General features: G+C 39.2%; 1 protein-coding gene across 2 annotated transcripts in view; it reads right to left on the bottom strand.

Annotated features, from left to right (window-relative positions):
* bcl11ba (BAF chromatin remodeling complex subunit BCL11B a) overlaps positions 1-15468 on the bottom strand; it is a 53316-nt gene extending 37848 nt beyond the window's left edge. Inside the window, exons 1-3 of one of the 2 annotated variants that reach the window (XM_048190794.1) lie at positions 15198-15468; positions 12579-14507; positions 45-428 (exon numbers count right to left, since the gene is read on the bottom strand). In XM_048190794.1, coding sequence (XP_048046751.1) covers positions 45-428; positions 12579-12636 — 442 coding nt within the window. In that variant the 5' untranslated portion in view covers positions 12637-14507; positions 15198-15468. The remainder of the gene's footprint in view (positions 1-44; positions 429-12578; positions 14508-15197) is intronic. The other variant, XM_048190795.1, reaches the window with a different exon arrangement.
* Between the last annotated feature and the right edge of the window lie 5101 nt (positions 15469-20569).

Here is a 20569-nt window from a genome sequence, read left to right as displayed (position 1 = left end):
TCTTACGCCTGCTCGAAAACTTTTCTGGAGAGAGTTTGACCTACCTGCCAGGCCACTTTCTTGCTTGGGGCAAATTCCTTTTGGGGGCGTCAACAGTCTATCGTCCTCCTCTTCGGGTGTCACCTGGATTCCGATTTCGACCGGTTCCACCACTTTTCTCAGCTCGGCGTGGGGCGGCGAGGGGCTATTGCGGTCCGCCATCTTGTCGTAGCAGCCGTGGCCGGTCGTCAGACCCTGGCATTGCTTTTTCTTGTGCTCGATGAAGAGCAGAATGTCCCCCAGTGGGAAGGTTAGTTGGCACTGGCCACAGGTGAGGAGGTCGTGGTCGCCCAAGCCCGGAGGCAGAGACCCAGGCATGCTGGGATCCAGCAGCGAGTGAGAGTGGAGATCAGCCACGGCCAGTCCCGCATCCACATGCTCAGCTTCCGCTACAAGGAAGACCAAAAGGAAGAAGAGTTTTGAGACAACATGAAATCTCAATAAAATAATCTCCATCTGTGCAGTGGTCTAAACAAATAAAAATGATTTCATCTCAATAACTTAGTCAACTTCTGAAGTAACTTTCATTTCTGCTGATGTAACCGAGGCCATGTGGATGAAATATTCCAATAATACCATGGAATAACACGTTTAATCCAATTTCACGATCCAATCAGATCCTGATAAATAAAATCAAGTCCCGCCCTAGATTACTTCCCACATAATATTCTGTTTCACATCCCTTCATACAAATTAAACGCATTTACAAATGTCATCTTTAGCTCAGAATTTTCCTTTTCCAGATGAATTCATGGAAAAATAACCCTAATTTACATCAGTATGGGAATTCAAAATAAAATACTGGCCACCTGGATGAGTAAAATTATTAACCAGTAATACTAAAACTACATTTTTTGGTAACATTTTTTGGTAACACTATTTTACAGTGTCCTTGTTACACATATTACATGTAGTTACTATAGTAATAACTAAAAATTATGCATAATTACATGCAACTAACCCTAAACCAAACTCAATCTTAATCCTAACTCTATAGTAAGTACATGTAGATGAATAATAATACTCAGTACTTAAACGTATAATTACACTGTAACAAGGACACCTTAAAATAAAGTCTAACCCATTTTTCTTTTCTTACTTAATATTCTGTTTCACACACCTTCATTCATATTTACCTCAGTTGCCACTGTATCTATCCATGTATTTTTCCACTTCCAGATTCTTTAGCCTACTGTCTTACATAGATTAATGCGTGGAGAAAACTAATATATATATATATATCAGTATGGGAAATTGAAATAAAATATTGGCCACTTGGGTGACAAAAATTATTAACCAATAATATAATAGCAAAATTCACTCTAAAATCAAGTCTCACTCTAAATGATTTCCCGTTTAATATTCTGTTTCACTCAGAAATACACTAGTCACTTTATGCAAATTAAATGCAAACGCTGATTCATCTTTAACTCGAAATGTGCCCCTGTATCCCTAAACTGCATCCCTAGCCACCTTCATACACTACTTCATGAAACAAAAACCTGATTGGAACACATCAGTGCAGGAAATTGAAATAAAATACAAATGATGTGGAACTTGAGACGCAATCACACATTTTCGGAGAGTTCAGGGTCAGTTCATTTAGCATTTCGTTATTTGGCAGCTTGTTAAAATAAAGGAAATGAATGTTGGGGCCCGTTTAAGCGTTCACCTATGTCCCATGACAGTCCCACTAAACTTTGAGAGCAGAAAATAAAGGCCGACTTCAATTTAATCATCCGGCGGCCACACACGAGGCACCTCGCTCTCGTTCAGCGTGTTCTGTCCTGTAACCAGCCAACTCTTGATAAACATCCATATGTGAGGCCGAGACCCAAGAGCAAGGAACTGTTATTAATATACAATACAGTACTTGTGAGGTTGAGAATGAGACCGCCAGACCTGAAACAGAAAGAGAGTGAGTCTGAAGAGAGAAGAGAGAGAGAAAAAAAAGCAAGGAGGAGGGAGGGAGGGCTCTGTTTTTGGCTGTGAGAGATATTTGCACAGCCATGAGAGCAAGAGGCCCTGCAGATCTTCTGGTTGATTCTGTCACCTAGATAAACAGCGCGGAGCGACGGGCGCTGAAACCACAGAGTACGCCGGACAACCTCAGTCCCTCTGCCTCCATTTTGAAATTTCAGCCTCACCTTTCAGTACGCGGCCACAATCGGCCCTTTGTAGCCCAATACCGAGTGCAAGAGCAGTTTTATCAAAGACAGTAGAGGCCCTTGACAAAGCCCCCTCGGGACCTCCTGACAGACAGCTCTGTTGATGTTACATTTGACAGCTTATCCTTGCGCCATACTAATCATAAGATCTAGACAAACACTTCTCTGACTGCCACTTTACACTCTTCAGCTTCCTGTCACTGCTTTCATGCTCTCTCTACTCAACACGCTGCATGATTTGGGTGAAAGCGGGAAAAAAAGAAGAAAAACACTACCATAGCAACACTTACAGCCACACAGCGAGCAGGTGTGGTTTTTTGAAGTGCACATAAATCTGGGAGGAAAATGAAGGGAGGAATTCACAAATTGTCATAGCCTAAATGACAAATGTGAGAAGAACAACAACAACAACAACAACCCTGTGGTCTTAGGATCTAATTCGTTAGATTGTTTTAATTTTTAAATTCGGCTTGTGCACGTTATGCGCTTTTCGCCAGTACGAGGCCTAAAAGCCTCTCTGAGTGAAACCGTGCCGCTCACTGGAACGCCATGAGAAGAGACAGACGCCGAGCGAGACAAAGATGGAGGAACGGACCACTCTGCTCACACAACACAGGTAGCCCTGTTTACATCTCCCAGAGGAACCGCCTAACCACTAATTTTCGATGATGAATTACGAGCAGCCTGCACATCCATCTGCAATTTGTCCACGGTCCAAATTATGAATGCGGACAGATTTGTAATGTCAGGCTCGAAATGCACTTTGAAAACGAAACCACTAAACCTTCTCTTATCTCTATTTCAGACGATACGTACTACATTAGAGAGACTTTAGATCTGCATCCTGTTAAACAACAGCATCTGAACACTTTGCAGTCATATTACGGAAGCATTTAGCATAAAGCATTACAAATATATATCTTATTTTGTTTCCGCACACATAGTGTCTGGGTTCAGATTTTGCACCATAATGAAGGAAATAACTGAAGATGACTAAGGTACTTCAACCCCCCCCACACACACTCAGACATATAGGAGTGGAGCACAGACCCCCTCCGGGCAATATCAGACCATCTGTGCATTAGATTAGTCTGCATGTAAATAAAGAGAAAGGAGTGCACAGAGACTCATCAACCTATGTAATACATTGCACTCACTGAAATTATGACTGTGATTACATTGCAGTGACTTATTTCAAATAAACAATTTTGTTTTTACATTTTAATATTTATTTTATATTATATATATATATATATATATATATATATACACACACACACAATTTAAAATAAATATTAAAATAAAAAAAAAATATATATATATATATATATATATATATATATATATATACACACACACACACACACACACACACACACACACACCTTATTATACCCATTGCATATATGATTAAGATTTTGTTTTTGATAATTAATTATATTGCTAATTGCTAATTAGTGTGATAATAGAAATTTACAGTCATAATATAAAGTCTGAGACCAGTAGTAAAGAGGTTTCTATTTTGTATTCTTTTCTAATTATCTAATCTATTTTTTCTCAAAACTTATTTGTTACCACAAATTTGAAGATAACACTTTTTTTTTAAATGTAATGCATGTATGCTGTATGAACACCACATGTTTGTACAAATTCATTGTGGGGACACTGTAAATATATTTCTGCATCACTGGGGGAGGTCTCACAACAAAAACTGTTTTACATATATCTGTAACTGTATTTGCACCTGTGAGCACATGCACAAAAAAGCATATGCATTTGAACCAATAAATGAAGACTGCTTGCAGGCATGTACATGAGCAATATGCGTGCATGTGCGCCTGTTTGTGTGTCACGCATTTGTGCATCCTGGGAAGCTGCACCAGCAGAGATGCACACACACACACACACACACACACACACACACTGGAACGACTAACCCTATCATACACACCACAACAGGAAGAGGTCATTTTATATGATTTACTTCATGAACCACAGTGCATATTTTTGACATTTGTAATAAACTCAATTAAACAGCTATAATTGGCCAAACAGGTAATAAGTTGTACAATAAAATAAAAAGTAATAAGCAAAGTTAAGTAACAGAAGGTGGGAGTGAGATTGCAGCCTCTCTGTACTGTGGGAGAGAATTTAAGGTGCGCTAGAGGAAAGCGTTAGTTTAATGTGTCATAGGTCTAGCACAGACCTGAATCAAAGTGACAGCTGGAGAAAAAAACCCAGAGTGGTACAGAACGAGCGCAGCTGAAATTTTCTCTCTCCCTCTGTCCCCTTCTTTTGCTCTGTCTGTGCCAACCACAGGAAACACGCTGCTTGCAAGCAACGCCGCTAGTACGCACTTCAAAAGAAGGGACCCCCGTACACACAAACACACACACACACCAGGTGTTGTAATCATGTAAACATACGGTACAGTCTTGGACTATAGAGTCTGAACCAATCCATAAGTGTGTAAATCACCATAAATATTCACCCTCATGTTATTCAAAACCTGCATGATATTTTTTTCATCTAGAATGTTCAAGCAGCTCTTCTTTAATACAATAAAAGAGAATGATGACTGTAAAGATAATTTTCAATAAATATCAACTTGAATTCAGTCGAAGACTCAGAGTATAGTATATGAACAACCATCATAGTGTTTTTATGGAAAAGAGCAGCTCAGACATTCCTCCAAATATCTCCTTTTGCATTCCACAGAAAAAAAAAGAGAGAGAGAGAGAGAGAGAAATAGTCATACAGGTTTGGAAAGACAAGCGGTTAAATAAATGACAGAATATTCATTTTAGGAGATCTTTTCTTTTATATAACTCCCTTGAAGGTACGAGACTGAACTATGCAGGCCCGATCCGACGGTTTGCATTTCCTGCTGTAGGCAAACAGGTGAGAGTCTGCAATTCCTCACAGTCACACACACACACACACACACACACTCACACTCTCACACACACACTCATCCACCAGCGATAACAATGCTGTCACCAAGGTAACATTACAGCTCATGATTTTCTCTGATCCCTCAACAAATACTCCATATAATTCTATCAGGGCCACCGAAATGTCAAATGTTATTTGTCTTTATCAAGCACTCTCTGGCAGCCGGAGAGAAAGACAGTGAGGGACAGTGGAAGTAAGGCAGTCTGAATAATATTTATAGGTGGCTTAAAAAAAGAATGATATGAAATGAAATCTCGACTGTGGATAAAATACACTCAATTTCATTTTTGAATGAAAAAAGCACAATAAATACAGTAGGCAATATTTTAGATGCACATACATCCTGCAATTAAACCATTAATGTTAAAGATAATCCTCAGAAATCGACATTTATATGAGTCAGAATGCTCACTAATGACATTTCTGGAAAACATAAAACTAAAAAAAAGACATGGCTTCCAAAAACGAGCACATCAACAAGGCACAGTTCTGGATTTATCCTTTTCCATTCTGGATTTACGCACCATTGTTCATGGGCCCTCTGACTCATACTTACGAAGTCTTTTTGTTTGTGAGGAACCAAATTGCTGTTGACAGGTATTTGGCTGATCATGGTACAGTCTGGCTTTCCCTCCAAAACACACAAAGGTCTACGTGTTACGTAACAGCGCTTTAGCAGCCCAGCGTTAGCGTACCTTTCATCCTCGGACTGTCACCCTGCAAACCTCACCGTTAACGTTCAGTGCTATCTGGCTGACGGTTGAGCTGTTGAGATTTTCCGTAGCGATATCAGAATAAAAAGTCACAGACAAACAGGTTTTCAGAGAGGTTTTTTAGCAATTGCAACTGTTAGGGCCTAATTAGACAACACACACCATATAACGGATTTCATATTGTTTTTTACTGGGTCCATAAATTTTCGTATTTAAATCTTGAAAGACTTTCTAATGCTGTCCAGATATCAAGATTTACCCCGTGCCAATTAAAGCCATTCACAGAACTGTGCGCGGAGGGCAGAGCGTGCTGAAAATGAAAGCCAGGGAACGGGCCTAATCAAACAATAAAAGCTCCGCTTTACTGTTTGTGCGTTATTTTCTTATGTTTCCCATCAGCCTAAGCTGCACAAGAGCAGAAGCAGTGGGTGGGGGCTTCGGTATTTGCGCTGCTACGTACACAAACCTCACCACACCAGCCCACAAAGTAAAATTCTGAAATACCCACTCTGAGCCGCCCGCTACCCGAGCACATAACAGAGACGCAGGCTAGCTGAGTAGGACAGGCTGGATTTGGGTTGAGCCTTCCACTCAGATGGCACGCAAACAAACAAAACAGATCGACAAAGAGGTAGCGAGTCAACGGCAGCCGTCTTTCTAGTCATTTCACGTTCGTTGTGCGTCCAAAAGGCCTGTGTAACACATGCACATGTATCAGCAGCCCTTACAGGAATTTATCAGGAATTAATTAGTCTGTCATTAATCTGTAACCTACAGTCAAGCGCACCAACGCTCAAACCGCAAACCTCCGCCTTGCGCTAGGCCTCTAGTTTTTCCTGTTTTCTCTTGCTTGAAAACTTCTCTGCGACCTGTTTGTTTAGCTAAATTTGTGTCACAAAACAAGTGACACCATCATGTTTAGCTGTTTTAGGAGACCGTTAGCCTGAAGGCCTTCGCAAATCCTATAAAATAAAAAGCAAAGAGCCGCACTTGTTCAGGATATTTAGCTTGCAGAGCGCTTCTGTGCCTCGGCGAGGTTTTAAAGCACTAGTAAATGCGTGCGCGGTGGTGGCATGCGTGTGTGAGCGCAAAGCATGGTGCATGTGCAAATGAAGCTGTTAACAAGAAGAGAACAGGGATCATCGTGGCACACGGCGGCGGTGGAATTTTAAAAGCGTGATCCTCGGCCGCTGCGGCGGCACTAGTCCATTGTTTAATTAAAAAGGGGGGGAAAGAAGAAAATGGGTCGTCTTGCAGGTAAAAAGAGATTAACATGATGATGTCCACTGGGAGCCCGTCTAAGCATCGCTAACCCTTTATCGGCAAATCTCATCAGGGAGATATTACCTAATATTTTCACAAGGAATTATGAGTAGCTGGAACGACTAAATCTCACCTGAAGCTTAGCATCTCTCTCTTTTTTTCCCCTGCAAAGCTTTTGTTTCTAATGAAATAACACTAAAAAGGCACGTACATATCACAGTTGCAGAACTAGTAACACATTCCCACACAACACGCTCATGTGATGCTCAGGAAGCGGAGCGTTTCCATGCTCAGAGCTGGTCAGAACTCATCCAGCTGTGGGACGTCAAACACTCGAGCCACTATTACGGGTGTCTGCGTCTCATAAATCAAGCCATGGAAAACTATGCCCACTTTTGATGCCGTCCAAAGGATTCAGTCGCCTTGATGCATTTATACTGACAGACTGTACTTTTCATCAGAGAGGGATTTCTGTTGCTCTCTCACTCTCCCGCTCGTGGCGCAAACAAAAGGCACCTGAAACTGAAAGGAAGAGAGAATATGCAAGCATATTAATCAAACGTGCCAGGCAGACATTTTGCCCATTGTTATGTGGAGAGTGTAAGCTCTGTAGAGGCTACCATTTTTTATATCACAGACTCAAATTTATTTATTTAGATGGCAAGAACAATAGGTCCTCAGTCAGAGGGGCCCACAAGTTCCAGAGCCACTTCATCATTCACTTTTAAGCATGCTTGGAAAAAGAACGAGGTGACGTTCAACCTAAATTTGTTTGTTTTGGTGTCACGCTTGATGTCCTATCTATATTTAAAGCTACACCTATCAAATACTTATTACACATCTAAATGAGCACTGAGAAGCGATCCAACTCTCACTGTAAATTATTAAATATGTGCTTGAGCGCTAAACACAAAGTTGAAAAAAAAAAAAGGAATGACAGAGCCATCATGTTTTAAGACCAGCTGCTGCTGTGAGGCGTTGACAGTTTGCATCTGAGCATGTGTGTTAATGGCAGTATCGTTTGAAACATCTATGCAGAGTCGTCGGAAGCCGCAGCCCCCTATTTCACTCGACTTAACCATTTAAGTACATTTAGGAAATATGTTTTTACACTTTTTCAAAACTGCCTTCCACCCCCTCTGGCAGACTTAGAGCTCCCCCTAGCAGGTCATGGCCAGCAAGCTCTGCACTGCAAATGCAAGGTGGCCCAATTCAGCACACAGACAAAATTGAATAAAAACAAGGACATTTGAGTCCCTGAATTATAAAAGAAATTAATAAAATGAGCATTTAAAAAGGAACATATTTTCAGACCTGTTTAGTTTAATTTGAAATATACCATTTAAAAAAAAAATAAATAATAAATAAAACCCTGCCTATTTCATACATACTTTTGCAAATTACAAATAAATAAGCAAACATTTTAGAAATTAATAAAAAAAAATAATAATAATATTTAAGGATTTCTGCAGCTGCACACCTCTTGTATTAACGCCTGTGCCTGCATCCAAATATCTGGCCTTTTTTTTTAGTTACTATAATCAAATACGTTAATGTTTATATCCAAATAGCTAAGAATATGTTTTGAATCGAGCCATTATCATAAATTAAATTCTCTCAGACGTGATGACATGAAGTCATGACTTAAAATTTATGTCCTAAACACATTCAAAGCAAAGTTCCGATAAAGACAGTTTCCTGTGCTGGCAGGTCTAATGTGAAACATGCATCTCAAGCAAGAGCTGAAAATTTATGTTACAACTTCATAATTCCGCAGCTCACCGGAGAAAAATTGCCTTCTCGTTGTCATCTGATTTCCTTCATTTGAAGATGACATCTGTTAACTCGCTTTTAGATTTATTTTTAAAGCTCTACAGAATAAAAGGCACTACGCTGACATGACAAATTAAACAGGTGTCAAAATCAAATTTAAATTCAGCCAATTCAGTGATGACAAGCTCACATAAATACACTCATTGAATGCAAACATGTATCTAAAAATTATAGTACATTAGTGAACATTGAGGGTTTGGAATCAATGTGATTTTTATAATAAATTTTTATTAGAAAGCTACAAAACTCTGCATTTTAGTTCAATCGATGAAATAGAATAAAAATTCCAACATATGTAAAGAAAATACGCTAAACACTGCAACCGGTCGCATTTCACGCAGAACTAATAAACCACTGGGTTTATAGAATATGCGTTTGAGTGGCGTAATGTAGCACACAACCACAGGCTGATAAACCATTAAAACTACTGATGTACAGCACTGCAAAGTTTGCAGATCGCTCACGCCGAGAACACATAAATTACCATGTGGACGTAAACTACACACACACACTCTCTCTCTCTCTCTCTCTCCTGAACACTTGAGCAGACAAAAATTGCCTCTCACTAACTCGAGGCTAATCCAGCTAAGACACCGTGGTTAACAAAACTAAATACCACAGAAGACATGCTGACGAGCAGACATGCACACACACACACACACACCCTTGTTTACAGCTCCAAATATGTCCTCAAAATGAAACTTTGAGGTGGGGACCACTCGGTTTTTGACCTTGACATTTAAAGCAAAATTTGACTATTACAAAGAAAAAAACAGATAGGATATATCAACTGTCATCCACATTTTCGTGCTAATTTAGCTGCTCTACAAGAAGCTATTTCACATATCAAACAGAATGAAAGTGAACAAGCTGGCACTGGGTCTTTGAGCTTGCACATTTGCACACATGCTAGCGTGCACGAAAAATTCATACAGTGCCTAGTACAAACAAAAACTCGTTACATCAAAATCAAACTCAGCATGTGACGAGAATTCTGAACTACGAGGAACGAACGTACCCCTGAGCTCAGATGACTATCTGTTAGCACCTGGCCTACATGCCCTCTGCATTAAAAACCACTAAGGCATGATACGTTTGAGGAACCTCTCTGAAGCTTATATATTCATTCACCGGTGATGCAATGAACACCTTTCAATCTCTAGTTTCTAAGAAGGAGAAAGTCAACCACCTTCCTTTCTCTCTCTCTCCTTCTCTCTCTCTCTCACTGTGTGCATGTTTAAAAAAATACACAAAAGCTTGATGTCTAAACTGGCGTCTGCTTTACTCTGTGCACGTCTGCATTTGTGTCCGTTTGTGAGTGTGTGTGTGTGTGTGTGAGAGAGAGGGAGAGAAAGCACTCAGGGAAAGTTCCTTGGTGTAACTGGAGCATTCTGAAATTTAAAGCCCAAATTAATAACCACAGCCATTGTACATGCAATGACTGATGGGACATGTGATAACTATAGCGACAGAAATTCAAAAAGGGTCATTTTCGACTAATCCAGAATGATTGTTTTACATGCATATCGAACGGATGCCATTTATGCCATAAACACAATCGGTTTGCATACATGCACATGCTGGTGCACATGAGAAAAATATATATAAATGATAATCAGAATAATCGCATATGCGGACGACACACACAAAAAGGGCAGCGCATGCCCTTTGGCAAACCTAGCTACATGCAATGCAAGCAAGATCATGTGCATTAAGCTTTAAATAACATCTCCATTCTCATTCGGTCATAAGTCATAGTCATATTCGTAAGACTCAGTCATATTAGTAAACTCAACAGCAAATTCAAACACACAAAGCACAGGCATGCTACATGTTTACAGTGCAACCGCGTACATGTGTGTACGTACAGTAACAGATTAAGCCATTAGCGAAAGAATGGTGTGTGTTAGTTGTATATATGCACAGCATACATGGCCCTAACCCTGCAACACAAAACAGATTTGGGTGGCATTACATCACTAAGTTCTGCTATGAATTATCTATGCTCTGTAGACTACAGTTAAGCATGAATATGAAACTAAATCAGGACAGATTTCATTGTCTTTTGAGTTATTTGATATTTTTTTACTGCAACAGTTGCATTTTAGGAAGAATACATGTGTTTTAAAATTAGTTTCTGGATGTGTGAATATATATATTTGTTTCCAAATGATGTAAAAGTCTCTAAAAAGGAAATTATCAAGCAATAAAATATAACTGCTGTCTTTGTTTGGAACTTCATCACAAAAAGTCTCTCTATTTCAGTATCTGCCTCACATTACCTACGCTTTACAGTCACAACCTTGACTCGGGGGCAAAGCTAAGTGTGAGAAACATTATTAGCCCTATGCCTCCTTTGTTTCTTTGTACGCTCATATTGATTTTGCAAACTTCTGTTTTCTCCACGAAAGTAAAGGCTTTACAAAAAAAAAGTGAGTTGTGTAAGAAGCCAATTCAAAAATGTATTTTCTTATTTAGTATAACTAGCTAAAGTAATAGTAAACATATGTGACATTTGTATCACCTATACTTTGACATCAAGTTATATTTCATTTAAATAATTTAACTTGCTCTGACACCTCTTTTCATTCGAGTGCACATCTAAGACACAAATGTTGCACAATTACAATCGATTTAAAGTAGTTTTAAAAAAAACAACAACACCACACACCAGTGTGTGTGCACTGCAAAAATAAACCCTTAAACCGTTCCTGTGCTCGGTGGTTACAGGTAGCTTCTCACCTTGAGAACTACTACAAATATCTAAAAAAAAATAGCAAAGACTTTGGTCTTAAACGAAACATGATACGTAAAGTTACAATGCATTAGGTTTTGAGAAGACAGGCCTACAACTCAAGCAAGCCATTTTAGCAGGCAAAATAAAATAATGGCCTAAAAATGTATTTTATCGTGCAATAAATTATTTTAATGACCATTTATATAGACTAATAAAATGTCCAATTCATATATATATGGATTAAACTAGAGAAAATAAAAATACACCATGCTCACTCTAAATTAGCATAATTTATGAAATTATGCTTAAATATTACAATAACATACACCTACACTTCAGTTTAACCTAACTAAACTTAACTTTACATAAACTTACATGCACATACATACAATAATCAATGCAATTTTAAGTTTTTAATCTGATCTCGTGGCCTGTTAACAATTCTTACATTAATCCAAACTATTTATTATTAAAAATAACCAATAGAACTAATAAAAAACACACTAAATAAAAGATTTGTATTTTAAGGTAGTCCAGAAAATAGTTCAATTTAATCATTTAAAAAGCTTCAGTTTCAAGCAAAAGACTTTTTAATTCTTTTAAGTAACACTAAACCTATAAACCTGACTGTTTGCTTCAGACTGAACTCATCAATATCTTAACAATTAATTGAATTAATTTAATTCTGTTCGTGTAGATTATAATGATTTAACGCGTTTTAATATAATCAGTTCATCACTAACACCCCAAACTCAAACACACACACACACACAGATGGTTACTCTCATTACTTGACAGATAAAAAAAAAAAAAAAAAAAAAAAAAATCGCTAAACAACCACAAATAAGTAAAACAAAAAAATTGACTTACGTGTTATAATTTCTCTTTGCGACAAATGCTGAGGGTTTCCCTGCTTGCGACGGGACATTGCCCTGGCATTTACACTGGCATCGCCCAGAGACCCGCACAAGGAATAGTCGGCTCGCGTCTTCTGTCCTCCGTGTCCGTGGCGTGGGCTTGTTTCCCCCTCCTCGGTAACAAACTTTTCCTGGGACTTCCAAAGAACTGCCACAGCTCCGAGCCGCGGATAGAGAGATAGGGGTCCCGTGAATGTGAGAGAAGCGAAAGTGTCTTTGCGCTCCGGCTCTCCAGATGACCAGAGACGCGCAGACGCTCAGTACCTCAGCGACACACACATGCACTTCAGCTGTGTGCCGCGCGCGATCTGTCCGAGGGCGAAAATATCCTTGACGAGTGACAGTTGTGAAGAAACCACTGGAAATGTCTCAGAATGTGATACCCGGTGCGTTTGGATAGGTTGGACCCTGTGGTGGCTCTCTCTTCGTCCGGTCTGCGCCTTGTGGATTTGTCAAAGGCAATTCGAATTTTTTTCTCTCTCTCTCTCTCTTTCTCTGAGTCCAAATAATTCTAAAAAAGAGAAATGGTCATTACTTATTAGATTGGATAAAACGAATCCAATTGAGTTGGCACTTGAGTGTGCCAAGCACTGGACAGTTCTTCTTCTCTCCTGGGCTCTTAGAGCATGCGATGCCCGGTTACTTTGCACTCTCTCCAACTCTTTGCACTTGCTCCCCTATTCGGCTTTGCGCACTGGAGACCAGGGACATGGACTTGCCACCTCCTTTCCAAATGAATGAAGCTTTTTTTTCTCCCTTTTCTGCCTCTATGAAGATGGCGGAGTCCTGCTTCTCCGGGAGCTCTCTGTGTCTCTGTGGCGAGGGCTGCCTCCGTACAATGGGATAAAATTCAAGTTCAAGTGCGGACGTGACGTTAAGTCTACAGTGGGAAAGAAAATTGGAGACTGCAAGAGCACTGGGGGCGACTAGTGGTGGCTTTTCACAACTATCGGATCACCAGAACAGTGGTGGAGAGCGTGGACATCGCGAGCCGCTGTCTTACACACACACACACATACACACACGCACGCACACACACACACATACACGCGCACAAACACACAGCACCTGACAGACCGGCGCACTGCTTGTCTGTATCCGCTTTAGTGCAAATAAAACAATGCAATATTGCATGACTACAACGTTTGCGATGAATTTAAAGGGGAAAAGGCTGCAAATATCTTTATAAAATAAAAAAAAATGTTTTTATTTAAATACATAATGCACGTGCTTATGTTAATGTGTACATCTTTTATGCATGCACACAAACTGTGATATTGATAGTCATGCATTAACAGTAAATATTCAAATCAGAAAATCTCAAATCATTTGATAGATTAAAGCATGAACGGATGCAAAAGAATACACTTCAGTGAGACATAAGTGTGCTGTTTACCTCACAAGCAATAAATTACATGAGACAAGACAGGCGTTGATCACATTTCTTCTTTATGTGTTTTATGTCCTACAGAAATGACATTATTAAATTAAACCCACATTTGGAGAAGGAAAAAATCAGAAGGAAGAAAAAATATTGTGAACAAGTGTTCAATGTACATTTCTTAATCTTTTTTGGTAGGCAATGTAATATATGTTTTTATCATTTAAATCCACATATTAAAAAAAATTTGATCACATCTACAGTATTTGAACAAATGAACACTAGACTAAAACTGTTGCATGTGTGTAAACGCAAGACTGAATACTGGAGGAAATGAAAATAGGGAGGTGTGTTGTGCAAATACTTGCATGATTTGAGTTTACTGGGTGAAATGCAAGCGGCGTTCCTTTGCTTCTGTTTTACGCTCAGCGTGCATCAGTAATATGAAAGCTGGTCATGTGGCTCAGATTTTTTGGATCATTTCTCGATGAAATTTGAAAACTGTAAAGAAAAAATAAAGGTTCTTCTGTGGGTTTGTTTAGCAAAAACTTAACTGTCTTCTAAAAATGACATTTTGACTGTTTATGGTTTTTTTCGGAGCAGGTTCTTCAAATCAGTGTATTGGTTTCTGGGTCTTTAACCAAAAACTTGAATAAAAAAAGTAATTTATCAAGCTATAAACCTTTTTTTCTAATTAGAACCAACCTGTATTTAAAAAAAAGTCAAATTCAACTGACGTATGGTGACAAATGTTTCACTGTGATATCACTATTGATTAAAAATAAATTCCCATGATTCATTACATTCATTTCATTTTCAAATGCACCCTTGTTTTAAAGTTCAAGTTTTAAACTGAGGTGTCACTATATGCTACTTGTTCAAAATGACACTTCAATTATAAAATTAGAGGTCACACTTTAGTGTTCATACATGTGTTAACACTGAGGAAAACTAATGAACTACAAGCACTAAATATGTAATTATTTTCTAGAACTGCGCGTAATTAGGCATTCTTTTTGTTATTGCTATAGCACTTAATTATAGTAACATGTAATACGTGAACATGTTTAGTGTAAATTGAAACCAATTAGATAGACATTTCAAAACACGCTGTGGAAATGTAAGCTAATAGTATGGGATTGCGGGGAACAGGACAAGTTATTACCATTTTAATTTTTATGGAGACTTTACCTTCAACAGTTTATTAACTTGGTGTGCAAAGGAAGAGTCATGGCGCTATAGGAGCACAGAGGGTCTGGCTTGTGCCAGTTCAGTGGCAGGTAGTGCCCAAATGAGAGCGTGTCTGCGTCGATCCATCTGCTCATTATCCATCATGGGATGTGACGCTGGGTGGCACAGCCTTGCCAACAATGCCATATATCCTGCCGCTGTCTCTGATGTGTCCTCCGCCCCTGAACTCTGTTAAATGACACCACAACTTTCACGGTAATTCTTTGAGACACACAGACAGATAGACAGATAGATAGATAGATAGAATTCTTGTCACATATCAAGGAAACTGAGCCTGAGTTACTGAATTACATATAAAATTCCAGGTGTTGCCAAAAAAATGACATTTTTATGATTTACAAGAAGGACATCATCTTCCTGGAAATCAAGATTGGAGGAGGTTGTAGCTGATACGAGCTCTGCCACTGGATTATTCTCCCTATATAAAAAACATGAAATGTTCTCTGAAAAGCAGTGGTTGCCCACAGCTGAAAATCCTCGTTTATTGCATGAATTCATTGGACATATTCTGTACTTTGCTCAGTTTTGCATTGAGTTTTCCCCCATATGCCAATCCATTTGTCTCTATAATGATATAGTTTTGGCTCAGATAAAAAATAAAAAATAAAAAATAAACTCTGAGAACCAACTTTCTCCTCTATACATTACCAGTGAGAGTGTAGGAATAGTGTCTTTCATTTAGATTGAGAGTAGATTAAGAGAATCTAAAATGATTATTTAAAAAATGATACGAAACACTTCTGAAATCAATACACATTATTGCTGTTGATTTTTGTTTTAATGTTAATAAAGTAATTTTGGGCTGCATTTTCTCAGGTGCTTATAGGGAATTTGGACACACAAGCATCTTCATTTATGGCTATTGTTCCATAAAAGACTTCTATACATGCGCCTATGGAAGAAGACAATGGCAAAATGATATAAATCTCATCTCAATAAAGTCCTAAATGTGGTTCTTTAAAAAAAAAAAAAAAAAAATTACAGACAACATTGTTTTTATCAGCACAAACTGCCTTGCTGAGGTGAATCACAAATCAAATATTGGAAGCACAAACTCTAAATTTAGTTTAGCCTACTTTTCCAGAATTTATATACAGAGCCTCATATTTTATATTGCAGTGCTCATGCAATAAATATCTTTATATGCGATGTCAAACCGAGGACATTAAATTCTTAAAATTTGTGTTCAGTTTTAAGGACTAAGTGTGTCCACCACACTTGACAAGATATATTTATTTGCAATCTAGCTCTCCTATGTGCTGAACTTGCAATGCAACAGTACCCTCTATTGGCCAGTTACTGCCACAAAAATTCACAAGCTTGGACCTCAAACACTCATTTCCTTCAATTTCACACTTCATAATTCTTTTTTTATTATTCATTTATTTTTTTAATTTAATTATTATTTTTTTTAATTCATGCCAAAATGAAACAACCAACCTATGTTGAATGGCTAATATGTATTGTGTTGGAATTAGATATCTACATATGTTTTTCTGAAAATACAAAATGACCCCATTTTGTACAGAGTTCTTGTTTTCCCTTCATCTAACGTTGTATTTAAAAGAAGAGACTGAAGACGTTTCTTTAATTACAAATGAGTATAATTACAATTTTAAAAAAAATATATGTTATCTCTACAACATTTTATAATAAAGAATTGAACAGACCTTTTGTATGTTGAAGGATTCAGTCTAGTTTGAACACTATTTTCAGAGCTAGATCGTTTGAGAGATGTTTAATTAGCATTTAGCCACTTTCTTGGATTTACTTCACTTTTTGACATCTCTCAAACACTAAACTTCTCACAATACAAAAGCCAATCACAAACATCTTGGATGTGTGTTTGCTTGCAGAAAGTAAAGTTACTAAAACAAATGTGCTGACAGAAGAAACCGAGAGGGACAAAATCTCCCAACATTTCAAATCAGTTTTTGGAATTCAGGAACAAAACCTAAACTAATCAACTAAAAACCACAATGAATATGAATACACATCCAGCATATCCTCATCATAGAGCTCATTAGGATCAGTCTATGAAGATTCATCTTATTTCATCTGTCCCCAACTCTCTCTCACCCCTGCTATGTCACCATCAAGAGAGAAACATTAATCTAGTGAATCTGAAGGAACGTCAGCCTTAATTGCTGTTCATTGGGGAAAAAAGAGATAAAATGGAAAGACATGGCTTTGTCAAGCAATAAAAGATGTGAGCGATAAGACTGTCTGATAAATCACATCTCAGCCTCCTGTCATCGCTCAGCTCAAGGCCTGGTGGCCATCTTGTGGGCGGCTCTCACCTCAGGCCTGCAAATGAAACCAAACAGTTTTGTTTCCGCCCAGAGGCTTTCAGGACGTCTCCTATCACCGATCCCTATTGGGACGGCACATCCCCTGCACTTTCCAGGACCCGGCGAGTGGGTCCGGGGGGTAAAACATGACTGTTTGAAAAGAAAAATGGCAACAGAGTGTGACTAAATCGGTTTGCTTGGCAGCCGGACAAAGGCTTGATTCCACCGCTCCCGAGAGAAAACGCGGGGCCCGCGAAACCTGGCATCAGATCGGAAAGTTGAATGTTGCCAAAGGCGCACATTCACAACAATTAGCTACCTTTTCAGTCCCAGCCCCATGGTTATCCATCCCCTAGGTGGTTATCTAATCGCTTGCTTTTGTTTAGAGGAACAGCTCTCTTTCACTCTGGGCTGACATCATTTACGGCTGCCGGCTGGCGCTTTTCTAAATCTGCAGAGGAGCGCGGGAGTGGCGGCCCATCAAGGAGTCTAAGTAGATAAACAGGGACGTACCCAACCTCTTAATGCAACTTCATAAGCCTCTAGTGCTCAAAGAGCACCACAAATGGGGCGATCGTCTAGTTTCCAGCATGCATGCAAGGCGAGCTTTGCGGGGAAACTTTCAGAAGAGGTGTAAGAGTGCCGGCCTGTCGACTTAAAACCACCGAGGGGAGGGAGAGCTGGCGTTTGAGGAGACCACAGGGATTAAACCGAAGAAATGTGAAGAAGATCTCGTCTTTATCCTTCAGCTTCTTGGCTGATGTCAGGCTGACTACAGAGTTTTGCTCAGCTGTCCCTTTTCAGTTTTCCCCTGGCAGCACATTTCATCACTGTGGTTTTTGTAGCATAAAGCTGTCCATCATTAAATCTGCTGTATTCTAATGGCCCATATCCTCTCCTTACTCAGTGTCGGTCAGATGACCGTGTGTGCTGAGGTTACCGCGAGGTGTGCGTCTTTACAGTGATGAATAGTACGGTCGCCATCTCCTGCCGTCCTTACACAGAAGTCACTCGCGGTTCACACCGATAACGCCGTTCCAGCCGTAAATACGGGGCTCGTTTACATCAAGAGATGACAAATGCGTGTGTGTGGGATTGCGTGCGCGCGTGTCCTCCCACCGAGAGCTCGCGGGATGGTTCGGGGCTGTACCGTATCAAAAGGCCTGACACGCTTTAAACAAGAAGACCAGGCGCAACTGCTGCAAAATATAAAAATGATGACACAAATTAGTTCTTATTGTTTTCTTGTGGGCATGTTGCAATGATGCAATCATGAGCAATGCTCACACTGCCATTTTTGAAGTGTCAGGGTACAAGAGAACGTTGGCAATCCAGTTACCTTGCTATCATCCCTTCAGGAACGACTGAGAAACAGCTTTGCAAAATTGAATTAATAAAGCAGTAAGCGACAAGAGGTCATGCATTGCAATGATTTTACCAAAGTTAAGCACAACTTAAAGCTTAACTGTGCAATTCCTTTTATAAAACAACATGAATAAAGATCCCTATGTTCAACGAATCATTTCTGCATCACTAACATCAAACTGATTTGCAAAAAATAATGACCATCACTGTATTGAAGTCAAAACAAATTATTAAAATATTATCTGGAGAATATTTACTTTGAATTTTGACAGTGCATCTTTTTTCCACCCACTAATCAGGTAATATGAGATGTCTAAATTGAATAAATACATGTGGAAAACAATGAATTATTAATTTATACATAATTTCCAGATAAAAAATAACAATACAATTTGAAAAGAAAGAAAGAAAGAAAGACAGAAAGGCTTTTCACAATGCACTTAACCCCAAGTCTTCGTTCTAAACACCGTTTTTAACCCCAGGTAAAGGAACGTTTTTTTTAGCACCGCTCCAGAGCAGGGTTAGCACCGGTTTTTGGTGTTAACTCTTTACTGCGGTACCAAACTTGTACAGTGTGAAACGATGCGGTGTTAGGCCTAGTCCACATGTATACAAGAGTTTTTCCTCCTTCGTTTAAAAAAAAAAAAAAAAATCACGTACACATGAAAATGCAAAAACACACAATTGGCAAAAGCATGCCAAACCTAACAGGTGGCGATATAACCCTAAGCATAAAGCCATGTTGGCCAATCAGAGGCCTACAAAAAAGGTCCTGGTTCCGACGTCACAAGCCAAAATCTCCGGTTTCACCATCTACATGACAACACTGCAACCGGAGTTTCTAAAAATCTTCAGCCTGGCAGGAATTTTCAAAGAAGTTCAGTTTCAGTGACTGGATACTGCGTTTGCATGTGGACGAACGGCCAAACCGCAAAGAAAAAGCTGCGGTTTTGAAAATACCCATGTTCATGTGGAAAGGGCCTTAGAATGTTACAGCACGTATCTCATATTCACATGCTTTGGACAGTCACGGAAACACAGTTCTCGCATTGTATATAAACAGTAAATTCAGCGTTTGAGAGAAAAAATGTCAAATGCTGAGAGAAAACGCAACAATTTGAGTGAAGAGGAGACCGTTTCATTCCAAAATGTCCATTCAGTACAAACCCAGGATTCATTTTACATGGGGTTTAGAATAACAAAGGGGTTATCTATTTAAATTGCGAAAAGCCCTAAAGAAAGAAAGAAAGAAAGAAAGAAAGAAAGGGCTCTTCACAGTGAGCTTAACCCCGGTTAAACACCGTTTTTAACCCCGCGAAAAGAACGTTTCGCGCTTGTAATTTAGAAGTGGGGTTAGCACCGCTTTTTACTTATGAAAGTAAAAAGCACTGGTTTTGCGGTGTTATCCCCGCATTGCGGTGCCAAACTTGTGCAGTGTGAAACTATGCGGTGTTAGAATGTTACAGCTAGACGCTTAGCAACAGACAACCAATCGCGCGCCTCATATTAGCGTGCTTTAGATAGTCATGGAAACACCTCGCCTTGTATAGGCCTATAAACAGTAAATTCAGTGTTTCAGAGGAAAAATGTCAAATCCTGAGAGAAAACGTGACAATCTGAGTGAAGAAGAAACCGTTTCATTCTTACCTTTACAGT

Source organism: Megalobrama amblycephala, linkage group LG5, assembly GCF_018812025.1.
Source record: "Megalobrama amblycephala isolate DHTTF-2021 linkage group LG5, ASM1881202v1, whole genome shotgun sequence".
Lineage (NCBI taxonomy): Eukaryota > Metazoa > Chordata > Actinopteri > Cypriniformes > Xenocyprididae > Megalobrama > Megalobrama amblycephala.
The sequence above is the reverse complement of the archived record's forward strand: the minus strand, read 5'-3'. Positions and strand labels throughout refer to the sequence as shown.